General features: G+C 51.7%; 1 protein-coding gene across 2 annotated transcripts in view; it reads right to left on the bottom strand.

The window, feature by feature from the left end:
- Positions 1-20,508, bottom strand: part of LOC145335735 (pre-B-cell leukemia transcription factor 2) — a 46,598-nt gene extending 26,090 nt beyond the window's left edge. For both annotated transcript variants that reach the window (XM_080181455.1, XM_080181456.1), the window contains exons 1-4: positions 20,464-20,508; positions 10,681-10,925; positions 7,935-8,125; positions 5,610-5,745 (exon numbers count right to left, since the gene is read on the bottom strand). In XM_080181455.1, the coding sequence (XP_080037581.1) occupies positions 5,610-5,745; positions 7,935-8,125; positions 10,681-10,925; positions 20,464-20,467 (576 nt within the window). In that variant the 5' untranslated portion in view covers positions 20,468-20,508. The remainder of the gene's footprint in view (positions 1-5,609; positions 5,746-7,934; positions 8,126-10,680; positions 10,926-20,463) is intronic.
- Between the last annotated feature and the right edge of the window lie 461 nt (positions 20,509-20,969).

The following is a 20,969-nucleotide window of genomic DNA, read 5'->3' as shown; positions in this document are numbered from 1 at the left end:
ACATAGAGAAAGAGAAAGAGAAAGAGAGAGACATAGAGAGACAGAGAGGGAGTGAGAGAGAGAGAGATAGAGAGAGAGAGACAGAGAGAGAGAGAGACAGAGAGAGAGACAGAGAGAGAGATAGAGAGAGAGAGAGAGATAGAGAGAGAGAGATAGAGAGAGACAGAGAGAGAGAGACAGAGAGAGACAGAGAGAGAGAGACAGAGAGAGAGATATGAACAGAGATATATAGAGAGAGAGAGATATAGAGAGAGAGATACAGAGAGATAGAGAGAGAACACTTTAATGCAGAGGGTGAGGGAGGATAGGGTTAACTACTCTAGAGTTACACTTGATTTAATGCTTGACTTTGATTGTGTAAGCTTCCCTGACAGCTGGAGATTAGCCAAACCAAAAGGAATTTGTACAATTTCATTTTGCCAATCTGGGGGATATTAAATTACCCTCTCTTTGCACGTATCCTCTGGATTTCTCAAACCCCAACATGACTTAATCTGCTGAAGTTATCTCTGTTTAAAATCATTCCTCTGAACATAGCTTCTTGGACAAGTTCTCTCACAACTACCACAATGGAAGCTTCAGCTCTGACAGGAATCATACCAAAATTGTATCTCGTGTACTATCAGCTAAACGCTCAGCCAATTTATTCAAAAATATTCCACTGGCCACAATTGAGATGTAAGATAATTAGCCATAGCCCCCCACGGGGGCGGGGTGGGGGGGGGGGACATCAATATGCCACTCTATTAGAGGGCTAGCTTGAGGGGATGCAGTGTGCATCAAGGGAGGTGAAAGGTTAATCTGCTAAACCATTTTGTACTCATGCACATCCCAGGAACCAGATGAAAATATGATAAAAAGGTTGAACAATCCTTGATTTAGCTTTTTACTCTATCTAACCCCGTGCTGTACCTGTCCTGAGAGTGTTTGATGGGGACAGTGTAGAGGGAGCTTTACTCTGTATCTAACCCCGTGTTGTACCTGTCCTGGGAGTGTTTGATGGGGACAGTGTAGAGGGAGCTTTACTCTGTATCTAACCCCGTGCTGTACCTGTCCTGGGGCTGTTTGATGGGACAGTGTAGAGGGAGCTTTACTCTGTATCTAACCCCGTGCTGTACCTGTCCTGGGAGTGTTTGATGGGGACAGTGTAGAGGGAGCTTTACTCTGTAACTAACCCTGTGCTGTACCTGTCCTGGGAGTGTTTGATGGGGACAGTGTAGAGGGAGCTTTACTCTGTATCTAACCCCATGCTGTACCTGTCCTGGGAGTGTTTGATGGGGACAGTGTAGAGGGAGCTTTACTCTGTATCTAACCCCGTGTTGTACCTGTCCTGGGAGTGTTTGATGGGGACAGTGTAGAGGGAGCTTTACTCAGTATCTAACCCCGTGCTGTACCTGTCCTGGGAGTGTTTGATGGGGACAGTGTAGAGGGAGCTTTACTCTGTATCTAACCCCATGTTGTACCTGTCCTGGGAGTGTTTGATGGGGACAGTGTAGAGGGAGCTTTACTCTGTATCTAACCCCATGCTGTACCTGCCCTGGGAGTGTTTGATGGGACAGTGTAGAGGGAACTTTATTCTGTATCTAACCCCATGAGGTTCCTGTCCTGGGAGTGTTTGATGGGGACAGTGTAGAGGGAGCTTTACCCTGTATCTAACCCTGTGCTGCACCTGTCCTGGGAGTGTTTGATGGGGACAGTGTAGAGGGAGCTTTACTCTGTATCTAACTCCGTGCTGTACCTGTCCTGGGAGTGTTTGATGGGGACAGTGTAGAGGGAGCTTTACTCTGTATCTAACCCCGTGCTGTACCTGTCCTGGGAGTGTTTGATGGGGACAGTGTAGAGGGAGCTTTACTCTGTATCTAACTCCGTGCTGTACCTGTCCTGGGAGTGTTTGATGGGGACAGTGTAGAAGGCTGGGGGGAGAGGGTGACAGGGGAACAAGAATTGGCGCGAGTCGGGGCACAGACAGCAGCGTTATGGATGACCTTGAGTTTCTCCCTGCTGGAAGACGGGATGCGGGTCAGCAGAATATTGGCAGAGCCCTGCAGCCCACGGGCACTGGGCCAGGGACAGAGAGAGACAATGAAGTGGGGGTAGGAAGGCAGCAACTGCTTACAGCAGCACTGCCCAACGCAGCAAGGCCAGGAATTCTCATCTCCTTTGGCTAGGGAATGCCGTCCCCTTGGCCCTGGCATAGAGAGACTAGGCCTCACTCGAATCACATCTGGTCACTGGGCCGGAGTTTGGACAATCTTTCCCTGCGGCCAATTCATTGGAAAAGAAAACAAAAATCTTGTATGTGTCCTTTTCGTGACCTCACTGAAATGGATAATGGGCTTGGCACGAGTGGATGCTGAGAGGCTGCAGGGGGTGGTGGGTGGATGGAGCCTAGGGATAAGAGGGTCAGCCATTTTGTGTGTTCACTCCAAGGGCAGCCCAAGTTCGGAATTCTCAATCCCCAGAAAACTGAGGATGATCTTCAGGACAGACATCAGTAAGATTATCCGATCCAGGGTGTCATAGAATCCCTACAGCGCAGGAAGAGGCCATTCGGCCCATCAAGTCCAATCCAGGCCCTATTGCCATAACCCCATGTGTTAATCCTAACGAATCCCCCTGACACAATGGGGCAAGTTAGCATGGCCAGTCCACCTAATCTGCACATCTTTGGACACTAAGGGGTAATTTAGCATGGTCCATCCACTTAAATCTTTGGACTGTGGGGGGAAACCGGAGCACCTGGAGGAAACCCGCGCAGACACGAGGAGAACGTGCAAACTCCACATAGACAGTGACCAGAGCCGCGAATTGAACCTGGGTCCTTGGCACTGTAAGGCGGTAGTGCGAAACCAATGTGCACCCAACAGGGTGAACGCAGTCCCCCAGTCCCACAACTGTATTTTTGCTGCAGCTGTATAGAGCATTGGTGAGGCCGCAGCTGGAGTACTGTGTGCAGTTTTGGGCGCCACACCTGCGCAAAGATATTTTGGCCTTGGAGGGAGTGCAGAGGAGGTTTACTAGGCTGACACCGGAGTTGAGGGGGTTGAGCTATGAGGAGAGGCTGAATAAACTAGGCTTGTACTCGTTAGAGTTTAGAAGAATGAGGGGAGATCTCATTGAGACGTATAAGATGATGAATGGGATGGATAGGATACAGGTGGAAAGACTCTTCCCGCTCAAAAAAGACAATAGGACTAGGGGGCACAGCCTCAAGATAAAAGGGGGGCGGTTTAGAACGGAGTTGAGGAGGAACTTCTTCACTCAAAGGGTGGTGAATCTCTGGAATTCTCTGCCCGTTGAAGTGGTGGAGGCTGCCTCGCTAAATATTTTTAAGATGCGGGTTGATGGGTTTTTGATAGGAGAGGGGATTAAGGGTTATGGGGAGAGGGCGGGAATGTGGAACTGAGCAGCGACAGATCAGCCATGATCTTATTGAATGGCGGGGCAGGCTCGAAGGGCTGGATGGCCTACTCCTGCTCCTATTTCTTATGTTCTTTTGCAGTCGAGTATCCCGCATGTGGGGACAGCACAGGCGTCAGCCCACCCAGAATGCAATTGTCCTGTGTGAGGTCAAAGTGCCAAATGATTGACTCTCCCCTGCCAGATGAGTCAAAGGGATACGGCAGGAAAGAAGGCTGGAGGTAGATTAGATAGAATGATATTGAATAGAAGGGCAGGCTTCGAGTGAGGCCTACTCCCTGCTCCTTACATTGCCTTGGTGAGCACAGCAGTAAGTTTGCACTCAAGCAGCCAAACACAAAGAAAAACAAAGTAAAAGTGCCAAGTAATGGGTTTTAATGATAAATATCGGTCAGGGGAGTAGGGAGAAGAGGCCTCTGCTGTGCGCCAAAATGAATCCTTTTACTTAGGCCTGAATAGATTGATAGAAACTCAAGGCTTCTGTCTCATCAGGAAGACAGTGCCGCTGACAGTGCAGCACTCCCTCAACCCCACAGCTGGGAGCGTCAGCCTGAACTGACCTTCCAAACCCACAAGGGCAGCACAGTGGTTAGCATCGCTGCCTCACAGCGCCAAGGACCCGGGTTCAATTCCCAGCATGGGTGACTGTCTGGAGCTCCCCCCGTGTCTGTGTGGGTTTCCTCCAGTTTCCTCCCACACTCCAAAGATGTGTGGGTTAGGTGGATTAGGCCATGTTAAATTGACCCTAGCGTCAGGGAGATCAGTTGGGGTAAATGTGTGGGGTTACAGGAATAGGCCTGGATAGGATTGCGGTCCGTGCAGACTTGATGGGCCAAATGGCCTCCCTCCGCACTGTAGAGATTCTAAGATTCTACGACCATCACCATCGAGAAGGACGGGGACAGCAGATACTTGGGAACACCACCACCTGGAGGTTCCCCTCCAAGCCACTCATCATCCTGACTCTGAAATACATTGGCCGTTCTTTCCCACGTCGCTGGGTGAAAAATCCGGAACCTCCTTTCCTAACGGCACGGTGGGTATACCGACACCTCAGGGAGTGCAGCGGTTCAAGAAGGCAGCTCACCCCCACCTACCGAAGGGCAGCTAGGGATGGACAGTAAGTGCTGGGCCTAGCCAGTGAGGCCTAACATCCCACAAACGGGCAAAACATGGTTCCATTGGGCTTTGAACCTGCGACATTCGGGTGCACAAGGTGCCAACGTACTCCGGGCAAGGCCTCCATTTCAGTCACTGAAGCTCAGGAAGGAAGGTGGTGTGGGTGGGGGTGGGGAGCGGGGGTTGGGGAGGAGGGAGGGTGGGGAGGAGGGGGTGGGGGCGACAGTGGGCATTCAGCCCCTCACCCGCCTGCTCCCCCAGTCAATCCAATCACGGCCCAATCTGTCCATATGTACATCAACCTGACTGGCTCATCACTCAACCCCCCGCCATGGCGGCTTTTACCATCAAGCAACGCACAAAAATTCTCAGTTCCAAAATCTCCTACCGACAGCCTGGCCTTTCAAACTGGCAGGAACGTTCCTCCATCCCTTGGTGTGAAGGACGGAATGGGCCAGCACAGTGGCAACCACTGCTGCCTCAGGGACCTGGGTTCAATTCCCGGCCTTGGGTCACTGTCTGTGCACAGTTTGCATGTTCTCCCCGTGTCTGCTTGGTTTTCCTCCGGGGGCTCCGGTCACCTCCCACAGTCCAAAGACGTGCAAGTTAGGTTGATTGGCCATGCTAAAATTGACCCTAGTATCAGGGGGACTAGCAGTGTTACCAAGATAGGGCCTGGGTAGGATTGTGGTCAGCACATGCTCGATGGGCCGAATGGCCTCTATCTGTACTGTAGGGATTCTAAGAAGTGCTTCCTGGAAGCGGCTCCGGGAAATGGCCTGGCACTGTCTGGTCACAATATTCAATGTTCCCCCATTAACATCCGGCCAGAGGAATTGGTTCCATTTGGATCGCTCCCCCTGAAGCTTCGAGGGTGGGGGAAGAGGAAAGGGGACGGACGCATTACAGGCCATGCAGTCATTACAAAATCTGCGCACGCCCGACGGATAACATGGAGAACACACGGCAAGACATCAAGCAACCAGTCACAACAACAGCCAACAGACAGGACAATAATAATAGAGGTACCTGTGAGAAGGTTAAATTGACCTAACCTGAGATACACTGACCTGGGACACAGTAATGCCACATTTCTTTGCCAGCTCCTCTTTGGCCTCCTCACTGGGGTAAGGGTTACTGAGGTGCGAGTAAAAGTATTCGTTCAATATCTCTGTGGCTTGCTTGCTGAAGTTCCGCCGTTTTCTCCTGCAGGAGGAAGGGGAGGGAGAGAGGGGGAGAGGGAAAGAGGTTTAGAAATGACTCAGGTTCAAATCCTGAAGGCTGACCTCCGTTTACACCGCCTGAGGCCCTCATTGCGAAGGTCAGCCCGTAGGCCGGGGAGGCGACGGGAGGCCGGGGAGGCCCAGGGAGGGCCCTGCCCAATGAGGCCTTTGACCGGATTGGACCAGTTTCCTAGCTCCTGACTTGACTCCAGGGCCTGGGGGAATGGGTCAGGGCCGAACCCACACCGTTCCTGGGCTCTTCCAGCCTCGACTCTGCATCAGGGAATTTGATACTACCCCATAATTCGTAAAAACATCGGTTACGTATTTAGTTCCCTCAACTTTTCTGTCCAGACCCACATCTCTTTATTTCTCCTTCTCCCCTCTGTTCTCCGCCTTCCTCGCTCAGTTCATACCTCCTCTTCCTCCATCCCTCCTCCCTGTCCCCCCCGTCTTCCCTTCCCCCATCCCCTCTTTCCCTCCCTCTGTCCCCCCTTCCCCTCCCTTTGTCTCCCCTTCCCCTCCCTCTGTCCCCCCATTCCCATCCCTCCATTTCCCCTTCTGCTCTCTCTGCCCTTCCCCTCCCTCCGCCCCCCTCCCCTCCCTCCGTTCCCCCTTCCCCTCCCTCCGATCCCCCCTCTTCCCCTCCCTCTGCAGTGTTAACCACTGTGCCAGCGTGCAGCCAATAACAAATGATGCAATTTGAATTCAACTCAAAAAGCATCTGGGGTTAAGAATCGGGTGGCACAGTGGTTAGCTCTGCTGTCTCACAACGCCAGGGACCTGGGTTCAATTCTGGCCTCGGGTGACTGTCTGTGCGGAGTTTGCACATTCTCCCCATGTCTGCGTGGGTTTCTTCCGGTTTCCTCCCACAGTCCAAAGATGTGTGGGTTCGGTGGATTGGCCATGCTACATTAACCCCGTCAGGGGGATTAGCAGGGTACGTGTGTAGCATTATGGGAATAGAGCCTGGGTGGGATTGCTCGGTACAGGCTCGATCGGCCTCCTTCTGCACTGTACGATTCTATGATACCGACGACCACGAAACCATTGCCAATTATTGGAAAATCCCATCTGGTTCACTAACGTCCTTTAGGGAAGGAAATCTGCTGTCCTAACCTGGTCTGGCCTACATGTGCCTCCAGAGTCACAGCAATATGGTTGACTCTCAACTGCCTTCCAAGGGCAACTAGGGATGGGCAATAAATGCTGGCCAACCAGTGATGCCCATGTCCCACAGATGAATAAAAACAGAAATGCCAACCGGTTGCAGGAGAAAAGTTGGAGATGGGACTTGAGGCTTGGGGGAGATTGGGGCTCGGAGGAGATCGGGGCCTGGGGCTTGGGGAGGTCTGGGGGGAGGTCTGGGGTCCGGGGAGGCCGGAGTTCAGGGAGGTCCGGGGGGGTTCGGGGAGCTCGGAGAGGCCAGAGTTCAGGGAGGTCCGGGGGGGTTTGGGGAGGTCCGGGGGGTTCGGGGAGGCCGGAGTTCAGGGAGGTCCGGGGGGGTTTGGGGAGGTCCGGGGGGGTTCGGGGAGCTCGGAGAGGCCAGAGTTCAAGGAGGTCCGGGGGGGTTTGGGGAGGTCCGGGGGGCTCGGGGAGGCCGGAGTTCAGGGAGGTCCGGGGGGGTTTGGGGAGGTCCGGGGGGGTTCGGGGAGCTCGGAGAGGCCAGAGTTCAAGGAGGTCCGGGGGGGTTTGGGGAGGTCCGGGGGGCTCGGGGAGGCCGGAGTTCAGGGAGGTCCGGGGGGGTTTGGGGAGGTCCGGGGGGGTTCGGGGAGCTCGGAGAGGCCAGAGTTCAGGGAGGTCCGGGGGGGTTTGGGGAGGTCCGGGGGGTTCGGGGAGGCCGGAGTTCAGGGAGGTCCGGGGGGGTTTGGGGAGGTCCGGGGGGGTTCGGGGGGCTCGGAGAGGCCAGAGTTCAGGGAGGTCCGGGGGGGTTTGGGGAGGTCCGGGGCTCGGGGAGGCCGGAGTTCAGGGAGGTCCGGGGGGGGGGGGGTTCAGTGAGGTCCAGGGGGTTCGGGGAGGCCAGAGTTCAGGGAGGGGGGTCCGGGGGGGAGGCCGGAGTTCAGGGAGGTCCGGGGGGGGTTTGGGGAGGTCCGGGGGGTACGGGGAGCTCGGAGAGGCCAGAGCTCAGGGAAGTCCGAGTTCAGGGTGGTGGGCACACGGCGCCACACTGACCTGGCATCGAGGAAGCGGGACCGGAGAATCATGACCGCCTCACAGGTGCTTTGTTTGAGCTGCATTTGGATGGAGCTGAACTTGCGATGGATGATTCCCACCATCCTCTCAATCTCCTTCGGAGAGATCGGCCGTGTTCGGCTCTGTTCCCGCAGAAGGTTCATCACGTGTGTCGTAAACTCGCTGCAGGCCTGGGGCGAGGGAGAGAGAGTGAGAGAGAGTGAACGAGGGAGGGGGAGAGAGAGATCAGGCACTGCCCGGGGACCTCCACAATGCACCAATACACCGCCCTGTCTGGTCCCACACATCACGGGCAGCGCCACACTGCCAGGCACCGGGAGACATTAAAAATACCCGGCGCAACAACTCCCCAAACTCCCTGAGGGACTGGAGTAACAAGAGTGAATGGAAAGAGTCCATCGGTGAGTGTGAGGGGGAGGAGAGGGGAGAGAGAGAGCAGATGGAAAGGGAAACAGGGGAAAGAAAGAACAGAGGGAGAGGGGGAAGGAAAGAGAGAGAGAGATAGAGAGGAGGAGAGGGAGAAAGAGAGAGATAGAGGGAGAAAGGGGGCAAAAGAGAGAGAGAGAAGGAGAGAGACACACAGACAGACTGCAGTGAGGAGAATGAGAAGGAGAGAGTGAAAGAGAGAGAAAGCGAAAGTGGGAGGGTAAGAGAAGGAGAAAGAGAGTGACAAATGAGGGAGAGAGCGAGTGAGAAAGAGACAGAGAATTGACAGAGAAAGAGAGGGAGGGGAAAGAGACATATCATAGGGAGGGAGAGAGACAGAGAGGGGCAGAGACAGCAAGAGAGAGAGAGCAGAGAGAGACAGCGAGCAGGAGAAGAAAGAGAGAGGGAGCAGGAGAGAGAGAGGGAGCAGGAGAGAGAGAGGGAGCAGGAGAGAGAGAGGGAGCAGGAGAAGAAAGAGAGAGGGAGCAGGAGAGAGAGGGAGCAGGAGAAGAAAGAGAGAGGGAGCAGGAGAGAGAGGGAGCAGGAGAAGAAAGAGAGAGGGAGCAGGAGAGAGAGGGAGCAGGAGAAGAAAGAGAGAGGGAGCAGGAGAGAGAGAGAGGGAGCAGGAGAGAGAGGGAGCAGGAAAGAGAGGGAGCAGGAGAGAGGTGTGAAGTGGTGGGGGAGGAGGTGGTGGTGAAAGGGATGAAAGAAGAGGTGTTTGAGTTGGTGATGAATCCGCAGCTCTGAGTGACCACTCCATACTGCAGCGTGAGAGTGTAGCTGAGGGTGCTGTTTGGAGGCTGCAGGAGGCTGGATGCTACACTCTCCCCCATTGCAAACTATTCACATGTGTCATTCAAAAGGACATGCTGCATCCTGGGGACAAGGCACATCATTCCACTGTAAACTTTACTCTGTATCTAACCCCGGGCTGTACCTGTCCTGGGAGTGTTTGATGGGACAGTGTAGAGGGAGCTTTACTCTGTATCTAACCCTGTGCTGTACCTGTCCTGGGAGTGTTTGATGGGGACAGTGTAGAGGGAGCTTTACTCTGTATCTAACCCTGTGCTGTATCTGTCCTGGGAGTGTTTGATGGGGACAGTGTAGAGGGAGCTTTACTCTGTATGTAACCCCGTGCTGTACCTGTCCTGGGAGTGTTTGATGGGGACAGTGTAGAGGGAGCTTTACTCTGTATCTAACCCCGTGCTGTACCTGTCCTGGGAGTGTTTGATGGGGACAGTGTAGAGGGAGCTTTACTCTGTATCTAACCCTGTGCTGTACCTGTCCTGGGAGTGTTTGATGGGGACAGTATAGAGGGAGCTTTACTCTGTATCTAACCCCGTGCTGTACCTGTCCTGGGAGTGTTTGATGGGGACAGTGTAGAGGGAGCTTCACTCTGTATCTAACCCCGTGCTGTACCTGTCCTGGGAGTGTTTGATGGGGACAGTGTAGAGGGAGCTTCACTCTGTATCTAACCCCGTGCTGTACCTGTCCTGGGAGTGTTTGATGGGGACAGTGTAGAGGGAGCTTCACTCTGTATCTAACCCTGTGCTGTACCTGTCCTGGGAGTGTTTGATGGGGACAGTATAGAGGGAGCTTTACTCTGTATCTAACCCCGTGCTGTACCTGTCCTGGGAGTGTTTGATGGGGACAGTATAGAGGGAGCTTTACTCTGTATCTAACCCCGTGCTGTACCTGTCCTGGGGGTGTTTGATGGGGACAGTGTAGAGGGAGTTTTACTCTGTATCTAACCCCGTGCTGTACCTGCCCTGGGAATGTTTGATGGGGACAGTGTAGAGGGAGCTTTACTCTGTATCTAACCCCCGTGCTGTACCTGTCCTGGGAGTGTTTGATGGGGACAGTGTAGAGGGAGCTTTACTCTGTATCTAACCCCGTGCTGTACCTGTCCTGGGAGTGTTTGATGGGGACAGTGTAGAGGGAGCTTTACTCTGTATCTAACCCCGTGCTGTACCTGTCCTGGGAGTGTTTGATGGGGACAGTGTAGAGGGGAATTTACTCTGTATCTAACCCCGTGCTGTACCTGCCCTGGGAATGTTTGATGGGGACAGTGTAGAGGGAGCTTTACTCTGTATCTAACCCCCGTGCTGTACCTGCCCTGGGAATGTTTGATGGGGACAGTGGAGAGGGGGATTTACTCTGTATCTAACCCCGTGCTGTACCTGTCCTGGGAATGTTTGATGGGGACAGTGGAGAGGGGGATTTGCGCCGAATCTAATCTGTTGCGCTGGCTGTCCAGCGGTGGATGTCTGGGGTTTGCCGCCGGTTACGTGCGCTCTACCTGTTCATATTTCTCCAGCTCCGTGTGGTAAATTTGCCGGATCTGTGCCAGCTTTGCCCGGTAGTCCGAGTGCTCGATGGAGTTATCGGGGGACACGCCGCCGGATGCCGCAGCAGCAGCTGCAGCCGCAGCCGAGCCGCCGCCTTTCTCCGGGCCGGCTACCCCCTCCGCCAGCAGCATGTTATCCAACCGCATGAGCTGGGGGTCCACGGGCTCCTCCTCCTGACTGCTCCGGATACTGAGGCCTACATCAGGGCGACAAAGGGAAGACTAGTTTAGATTCCTCGCGGGCAAAGGTGGCGCCAAGAACCCACAGGGTGCCCGGAGCGATGCCCCCGACCCCCACCGATACAGCATCCAACCACAGAAACTAGAAGCAGGAGGAGGCCATTCGGCCCTTCGAGACTGCCCCACCATTCATTTTGATCGTGAGCGATCATCAAATTCAATATCCTGATTCCCTCCTTCCCCCCACCGTCCCTGTATCCCCTTATCTCCACGAGCGATATCTAATTTCTTCTTGAAATCTCACACTATTTTGGCCTCAGTTACTTTCAGTGGGAGTGAATTCCACACGTTCACATCCGCCCTCCTCACCTCCGTTCTAAAAGGTTTGCCCCTTTATCCTCAAACGCTCCCACCACTGGGGACACGGAGAGTCAGAAACCTTTTCCCAGGGTGGAAGAGTCAATTACTAGGGGGCAGAGTTTTACGGTGCGAGGGGCAAGGTTTAAAGGAGATGTACGAGGCGAGTTTTTTTATACAGAGGGTAGTGGGTGCCTGGGACTCGCTGCGGGGTAAGGTAGTGGAAGCGGAGTTTTAAAGGGCATCTTGGACAAATACATAAATAGGATGGGAAGATCCTGATTCTTTCTGAATCGACCCTGTTTAATCTTGTTAGAATTTTATAAATTTGTGTGAGATCCCCTCTCACTCTTCTAAACTCCGATGAATATAATCCTAACTGATTTAGTCTCTCCTCATGTGACAGACCTGCCATCCCAAGAATCCGCCTGGTAAACCTTCACTGCGCTCCCTCTACAGCAAGGAACATCCTTCCTCAGATAAGGGCACCAAAACTCCACACAGTACTCCAAGTGTGGCCTCACCAACACACTATACAATTGCAGCAAAACATCCCTATTCCGATATTCAAATCCTCTCGCTATGAAGGCCAACATACCATCTGCCTTCTTAACTGCCTGCTCTAACTGCGCTTACTTTCAGCGACTGATGCACGAGGACACCAAGGTCTCGCTGAGTATCTCGATTTGCACCCATTCAAACCATAATCTGCCTTCCCGTTATCGATCCCCTGCATCAAAATAAAATGGCTTTATAGTGACAGACTCGGACATCGCAAAACTCATCCTAGCCAATGAACTGTGCGGACAATGTTACAGAAAACACACTCGCAGACTTGACACAGCAAGCTCCCACAAACGGCGAGGGGATAATGTTTTACTGTCACCGGGGAATTCAGAAAGATTGGACAGGAGACTGGAAGAGGCTGTGATAATGAGAGGCCATTTAGCCCTTCCAGCCCACTACAGCAGCGAGCAAGCTCCTTCTCCCTCAATTCTTCACCCCCCCCAACCATTCCCTCCCTACTGCACTCTCTCCTCATTTGATGACTGGTCAATCCCGCCACTCCAGAATTCCAAAGATCCATGGCACAGTGGTTGGCACTGTTGCCTCACAGCGCCAGGGACCCAGATTTGATCCCCGGCTTGGGTCACCGCCTGTGCGGAGTTCTGCCCATGTCTGCGTGGGTTTCATCCAGGTGCTCCAGTTTCCTCTCTCAGTCCGAAAGGCGTGCTGGTTAGGTGCACTGGCCATGCTAAATTCTCCCTCAGTGCACCCGAACAGGTGGCGACTGGGGGATTTTCACAGAGGGAACTGAGTGTATGGTGTCGAAGTTTGCTGATGACACCAAGATTGGTGGAACGGCAAATTGTGCAAAGGGTGTGGAGAGTCTGCAGAAGGATCTAGATAGGCTGGGCGAATGGGCCAGGAACTGGCAAATGGAATTTAATGTTGGCAAGTGTGAGGTGGTCTACTTTGGTAGGAATAATGGTAGGAAGGACTATTACTTATGTGGCGAAAAACTGCAGCAGGCGACGGTGCAGAGGGACCTCGGGGTCCTTGTGCATGAGTCGCAAAAACCCAGCTTGCAGGTACAGCAGGTGGTCAGGAAGGCGAATGGGATGCTGGCCTTCATAAGAACATAAGAACATAAGAAATAGGAGCAGGAGTAGGCCATCTAGCCCTTCGAGCCTGCCCCGCCATTCAATAAGATCATGGCTGATCTGTCATGGCTCAGTTCCACTTTCCCGCCCTCTCCCCATAACCCTTAATCCCCTCTCTTATCAAGAACCCATCAACCCGCTTCTTAAAAATATTTAGCGAGGCAGCCTCCACCACTTCAACGGGCAGAGAATTCCAGAGATTCACCACCCTTTGAGTGAAGAAGTTCCTCCTCAACTCCATTCTAAACCGCCTCCCCTTTATCTTGAGGCTGTGCCCCCTAGTCCTAGTGTCTTTTTTGAGCGGGAAGAGTCTCTCCACCTCTATCCTATCCATCCCATTCATCATCTTATACGTCTCAATGAGATCTCCCCTCATTCTTCTAAACTCTAACGAGTACAAGCCTAGTTTATTCAGCCTCTCCTCATAGCTCAATCCCCTCAACTCTGGTATCAGCCTAGTAAACCTCCTCTGCACTCCCTCCAGGGCCAAAATATCCTTGCGCAGGTGCGGCGCCCAAAACTGCACACAGTACTCCAGCTGCGGCCTCACCAATGCCCTATACAGCTGCAGCAAGACCTCCCTACTTTTATATTCAATCCCCCTCGCTATGAAGGCCAGCATCTCATTCGCCTTCCTGACCACCTGCTGCACCTGCAAGCTGGGTTTTTGCGACTCATGCACAAGGACCCCGAGGTCCCTCTGCACCGTCGCCTGCTGCAGTTTTTCGCCACGTAAGTAATAGTCCTTCCTACCATTCTTCCTACCAAAGTGGACCACCTCACACTTGCCAACATTAAATTCCATTTGCCATTTCCTGGCCCATTCGCCCAGCCTATCTAGATCCTTCTGCAGACTCTCCACATCCTCCGCACAATTTGCCTTTCCCCCAATCTTGGTGTCATCAGCAAATTTCGACACCCTGCACTCGGTTCCCTCCTCCAGATCATCTATATAAATGGTAAATAGCTGAGGCCCCAGCACCGACCCCTGGGGCACCCCACTAGTCACCAACTAGCTCATAGCGAGGGGGATTGAATATAAAAGTAGGGAGGTCTTGCTGCAGCTGTATAGGGCATTGGTGAGGCCGCAGCTGGAGTACTGTGTGCAGTTTTGGGCGCCGCACCTGCGCAAGGATATTTTGGCCTTGGAGGGAGTGCAGAGGAGGTTTACTAGGATGATGCCAGAGTTGAGGGGGTTGAGCTATGAGGAGAGGCTGAATAAACTAGGCTTGTACTCGTTAGAGTTTAGAAGAATGAGGGGAGATCTCATTGAGACGTATAAGATGATGAATGGGATGGATAGGATAGAGGTGGAGAGACTCTTCCCGCTCAAAAAAGACACTAGGACTAGGGGGCACAGCCTCAAGATAAAGGGGGGGCGGTTTAGAACGGAGTTGAGGAAGAACTTCTTCACTCAAAGGGTGGTGAATCTCTGGAATTCTCTGCCTGTTGAAGTGGTGGAGGCTGCCTCGCTAAATATTTTTAAGACGCGGGTTGATGGGTTTTTGATAAGAGAGGGGGTTAAGGGTTATGGGGAGAGGGCGGGAAAGTGGAACTGAGCCACGACAGATCAGCCATGATCTTATTGAATGGCGGGGCAGGCTCGAAGGGCTAGATGGCCTACTCCTGCTCCTATTTCTTATGTTCTTATGTTCTTAACATGAGCCCACTTACGACACTAATAAACAAACTTTAAACTCAAACCTTCGCCCAGGAGATTTCTCTCCTAAACGGCCGAACCCTCTGGGATTGTCACCCCACGTTCTGGATTTTCCTGCCCATCCCTCAGTCTGAAGTCACACTGCAAAAGCTGATACTTCTGCTCCCCTCGGCCCTGCATTAGGCACCTCGGCCTAGAACAGGAAAGGACAAACCAATGGATTCCCCCTAGGTTCAGGACTGGCTCTGACCCTACTTAACATGTACCCAAACAATAGTCCAGAAACAAGGACGCACAGCAACAGCCCACACAATATTAGAAGAAGTCCATAAACCCCCATACCTTCACTGCCCACTTCACCTTGGTCTATATCTAATTTCTTCTGGAAATCACACAATGCTTTGGCCTGAACTACTTTCTGTGGTGGTGAATTCCACACATTCACCATCCTCTGGGTGAAGAAATTTCTCCTCACCTCAGTTCTAAAAGATTTACCCCTTATCCTCAAACTATGACCCCCCCCAGTTCTGGACTCGCCCCACCATCGGGAACACTCTTTCTGAATCTACCCAAGCTACGGCTCCCATCAGGAAGGCCAATCTGGGAAAACTCCTCCCACACGGGATTTCCAATGCAAATTCCACTCGGACAAATGAATGGGAAACACTGGAACGAGAGAATCAGAGAATCCCGGCAGTGCAGAAGACCATTCAGCCCATCGGGTCTGCACTGACCACAATCCCATCCAGGCCCTATTCCCAGAACCCCATGTATTTACCCTTCTAATCCGCACCCCCCCCCTCGCAACTAGGAGCAATTTAGCATGGCCAATCAACCTAATCGGCATATCTTTGGACTGTGGGAGGAAACTGGAGCACGCGGAGAAAACCCATGCAGACATGGGGAGAATGTGCAAACTCCAGACAGTGACCCGAGGCCGGAATTGAACCTGGGTCCCTGACACCGTGAGGCAGCTGTGCTAACCGCTGTGCCGACAGACAAGTACCTGCTCTCAAACCCAACTCAGCAGCTGCCCGATTCCAAAAAAAGTGGTCCACCCTCAACAGGTTGGGGACCGACCGTGGCCCCTGCTGCACCAACCTCAGTAGATGGGGCATTCGTGGCAGCCCCTCTGTGCCAGTGGGGGAGGACAAGCTACACACCATGTCGGAAGAGAGTGTCCAAGCCACGGGCTCAGCAGAGTCCTATCCGTCCTCAACGCAACAGAGCCGCAATATATCGTTTGGGTCAGCGACTTAGCATTCGTGAAATAAATCAATCTCATCAAACGTTGGTTTGTTTTAGAGCACGGGTTGCTTGTTGCATTTAGTTTATTGGGTCAATGCAGCAGTGGTTAGTTGGTTTCGCTTACTGGTTTAATGCAGTGGTCAGTCAGTTTAGTTTCATGGTTAACACTGCTGCCTCACAACGCCAAGGACCCGGGTTCAATTCTCGGCTTGGGTCACTATCTGTGTGGAGTATGCACATTCTCCCCATGTCTACGTGGGTTTCCTCTGGGTGCTCAGGTTTCCTCCCACCATCCAAAAGATGTGCAGTTAGAGTGCATTGGCCGTGCTAAATCCTTTCATTTGACTTCTTATTGTCACGTGTATTGGGATACAGTGAAAAGTATTGTTTCTTGTGCGCTGTACAGATAAAGGCAGGAAAGGAGAGGGTGCAGAATGTAGTGTTACAGTCATAACTCGGGTGCAGAGAAACATCAACCTAGGGCGAGGTAGGTCCATTCAAAAGTTTGATGGTAGCAGGGAAAAAGCTGTTCTTGAGTCAGTTGGTGACCTCAGACTTTGTATCTTTTTCCCGACGGAAGAAGGTGGAAGAGAGAATGTCCAGGATGCGTGGGGTCCGTGATTATGCTGCCTGCTTTTCTGAGGCAAGGGAAGTGTAGACAGTCAATGGATGAGAGGCTGGTTTGTGTGATGGACTGGGCCACATTCACGACCTCTCCCTCAGTGTATCCAAACAGGCACTGGAGTGTGGCGACTAGGGGATTTTCACAGTAACTTCATTGCAGTGTTGATATAAGCCTACTTGTGACACTAATAAATAAACTTTAAACTTTCAATAGATCCTGTTCCTAGGCTCCCTTTAGGACTGCATACAGTTCTTAATCTAGTTTAAATTCTGTGCACACTTTTTCTATTCTTTTCCAACAGCCTAGTGTCAGGGATGGCACGGTGGCACAGTGGTTAGCGCTGCTACCTCACAACTCCAGGGACCCTGATTCGACTTAACGAATGGGTTAAGTTTGTAGAGGATGTGCCAGAAACTATTCATCCACACATTATTTACGAAGTAACAGATATATGGATAAATGTTCATGACACATTTTACCCCTTTGTACAAGTTAGAGATGATGAAGTGTCTTTTATCTGGGCCAATGCATCACAGACAGGGTTTTACCATTTATATAGAATTACTTCAATTAGGGAGTGGGCACATTCTCCCCATGTCTGCGTGGGTTTCCTCCAGGTGCTCCGATTTCCTCCCACAGTCTGAAAGACGTGCTGGTTAGGTGCACTGGCCATGCTAAATTCTCCTTCAGTGTACCCAAACAGGCATCGGAGTGTGGCGACTGGGGGATTTTCATAGTAACTTCATTGGAGTGTTAATGTAAACCTACTTGTGACTAAAACAAATATTGAAACAATCATCATAGCAGTGGTTGCCAAATTGCGTTGGCAATAAAACTAAAACAATTAAATATCACAACAGGAGTTGTAGAAAGCCATGCAAGTATAAAACAACAAAAGCTTGGCTCCATTATAACATCTTGGTATAAAGTAATGACACTTGATAAGTACAACTCCCCTTGATTTACAGAACGGGAATGGAATATCTGCTGCTTGCTATTCTGTATTTCCAGTTCATGAATCATTGGTGTCACACGAAGTTCATTAAATTCTCAATCATTTACATGCTATTTACAAGTTTTATATGGTTGGGGATTAAGCAGTGCATTCATTCTGCATGAATGAACGGTGTCTTCACCTCACTCTTCCATCCCGCGGCACATCACTTTCGCGTGGTGGTAGCCAGAGATGGTGAGGGACATCAGAATTCAAGAATTCCCCAGAGGTGCCTGTGGGATCCTACTATGCCCAAATGAGCCTCCGCATTTCCTGCCTTCCAACAACAACCAAATGGCAGAACATACTTCATCAGTTGGGAAGGTGCTTTTGGATGGTGTTGGGCATTTGGGGGGGTGCCGGTGGGCATGGTAAAAATGTCCTCCTTTCTTTCGCACCCCACTCCACACACCTGCCCTCACCAATTCTCCAACAGCACATCAGGGTAGCCGCCCAAAAGGATGGTAGCACAATGGTTAGCACTGCGGCTTCACAGCTCCAGGGACCTGGGTTCGATTCCCGGCTTGGGTCACTGTCTGTGTGGAGTTTGCACATTCTCCTCGTGTCTGTGTGGGTTTCCTCCAGGTGCTCTAGTTTCCTCCCACAGTCCAAAGATGTGCGGATTAGGTTGACTGGCCATGCTAAAATTGCCCCTTAGTGTCCTGAGGTACGTAGGTTAGAGGAATTAGCTGGTAAATGTGTAGGGATATAGGGATAGGGCCTGAGTGGGATTGTAGCTGGTGCAGACTCGATGGGCCGAATGGTCTCTTTCTGCGCTGTAGAGTTTTTATGATTGTCTATAAATTGCCCCTTAGTATCTAAACATGTGTAGGTTAGGTGGCCAAGGTAAATTGTCCCTCAGTGTCCAAAACTTAAAGTTTTAAAAAAATTTATTAGTGTCATAAGTAGGCTTACATTAACACCGCAATGAAGCTACTGCGAAAATCCCCTAGTTGCCACACTCTGGTGCCTGTTCAGGTACATTGAGGGAGAATTTAGCTTGGCAATGTACTTAACCAGCACATCTTTCAGACTGTGGGAGGAAATCCCATGCAGGCACAGGAAGAACATGCAGACTCTGGACAGACAGTGACCCAAGCCAGGAATCGAACCTGGGTCCCTGGTGCTGTGAGGCAGCAGTGCTAACCACTGTGCCACCATGCTGCCCTTGACAGCTGAGCTCTAGATGCACAGGTTAGGTGGATTGGCCATGCTAAATTGCCCTTAGTGTCAGGGGTATTAGCAGGGAAAGTGCGCGGGGTTATGGGGATGAGGCCTAGGTGGGATTGTTATTGGTGCAGGCTCAATGGGCCAAATGGCATCCTTCTGTACTGCAGAGATTCTATGAGGATCTCACGGGATTGCTAAATGGATACAAAATTGGCTTGATGACAAAAGCATGGTTGTAGAGTGTTGTTTTTCAAACTGGAGGCCTGTGACCAGCTGGTGTGCCTCAGGGATTGGCGCTGGGTCCACTGTTATTTGACATTTATATTAATGTTTTGGATGAGAATATAGGAGACATGGTTATTAAGTTTGCAGATGACACCAAGATTGGTGCATAGCGGACAGTGAAGAAGGTTACCTCCAATTAAAACGGGATCTTGTTCAATTGGGTCAATGGGCTGACGAATGGCAGATGGAGTTTAATTTAGACAAATGCGAGGTGGTGCATTTCGGTAGATTGAACCAGGGCAGGACTTACTCAGTTAATAGTAGGGCGTTGGGGAGAATTACAGAATAAAGAGATCGAGGAGTACATGTTCATAGCTCCTTGAAAGTGGAGTCACGGGTGGACAGAGTGGTGAAGAAGGCATTCGGCATGCTGGGTTTCATTGGTCAGAACACTGAATACAGGAATTGGGATGTCTTGCTGAAGTTGTACAAGACATTGATAAGGCCACACTTGGAATACTGTGCACAGTTCCAGTCACCCTATTAGAGAAAGGATATTATTAAACTAGAAAGTGTGCAGAAATATTTACTAGGATGCTACTGGGACTTGATGGTTTGAGTTATAAGGAGAGGCTGGATAGACTGGGACTTCTTTCTATTGAGTGTAGGAAGCTTAGGGGTGATCTGAGGTCCATAAAATAAGGAGGGGCATAAATCAGCTGGATAGTCAATATCTTTTCCCAAAGGTAGGGGAGTCTAAAACTAAAGGGAAGAGGTTTAAGGTGAGAGGAGAGAGATACAAAAGTGTCCAGAGGGGCAATTTTTTCACACAGAGGGTGATGAGTGTCTGGAACAAGCTGCCAGAGGCAGTAGTAGAGATTGGCACAATTTTGTCTTTTAAAAAGAGTTTAGACAGTTACGTGGGTAAGATGGGCAGGGTGGGATATGGGCCAATTGCGGGCAATTGGGCCAAGTTTCGGGGTTTAAAAAGAGAGAGTGGCATGGACAAGTTGGGCCGAAGGGCCTGTTTTCATGCTGTGAACCGTTATGAGTCTATGAGGGTGTGGAGTGACCAGAGCCATCGTGGATTGTAAAGATCATCACAAAAAAGAAAGGCAGCGTAGAACAGCCCCCTCCCCAACCCCGGCCCACCCCCTGGACACTGTAGGCCGCCTGCCATTGCCAGCTGCAGTACACATGTGTGCGAGGCGGCCTAACCCGAGCCCTCATCGCGCGGTGTGTAACTTTAAGACGGCTCCCTGCCGTCGTCATGGCGACGACCTAACAATGACCTTTCCCTTCTCGTCAACAAAAGGAGCGGGGAAGGGTTGGGGGTGGGGAAGGTTGGCGGAGAAGAGAGGGGCCAAGGCTAGCTCCCATGGCAACGGGGAGGAATTCCTCGCATTTCTTCTGTCGGGGAGGTCAGGCGAGCTCTAGGATTTATACGGGCGGGCTTCAGAACAGAGAGAGAGAGAGAGAGAGGGATTTCTCCGGTGGAAAGCAGGACGAGGCGAGTTGGCGCACGACAGGGAGAGCTGAAGGGAAGACTGCCCCTCCTCCATTCCAGAGAGAGAGCAATCGAGTGCACACACACACACACACACAAACATACACATTGGATCACCGGCAAACCACTCACTGGAAGCCTCAAAGCAGAACTTGTTCCTCAGGATATGGCAATGATTCAGTCAGCAGGCACCCAAGCCAAACAAAAAACACATACGCACACATATATACACACTCCTCACGCAGGATTGCATACGCTCAAAGCCTTCTCGTTCAACAGCCTTCAACCCCAACCCAACCCAACCTCTATCTCACCCCCTCCTCCCCGCCCGACCAGAGGGGGAAGAGGAGGATGCAACTTGGAGAGAGTTTGGTGCAGTGTAAAATTGCAGAGCAGCAGGAGTGTACACGTACCATAGATATAGAAATGGATGTCAGGCTTGTGCACATGCGCGTGCACACCTGGTGTGTGATATGTGGGGTGTGTGGGGTGCGTATGCACACCTGGTGTGTGATACGTGCGTTGTGTGGGGTGCGCGTGCACGCCTGGTGTGTGATACGTGCGTTGTGTGGGGTGTGTGTGCACGCCTGGTGTGTGATACGTGCGTTGTG

The sequence above is a fragment of the Carcharhinus amblyrhynchos genome, unplaced genomic scaffold (assembly GCF_965287045.1).
Source record: "Carcharhinus amblyrhynchos unplaced genomic scaffold, sCarAmb.v2.hapA scaffold_40, whole genome shotgun sequence".
In the NCBI taxonomy this organism is placed as follows: Eukaryota; Metazoa; Chordata; class Chondrichthyes; order Carcharhiniformes; family Carcharhinidae; genus Carcharhinus; species Carcharhinus amblyrhynchos.
This window is presented reverse-complemented; position numbering and strand designations above follow the sequence as displayed.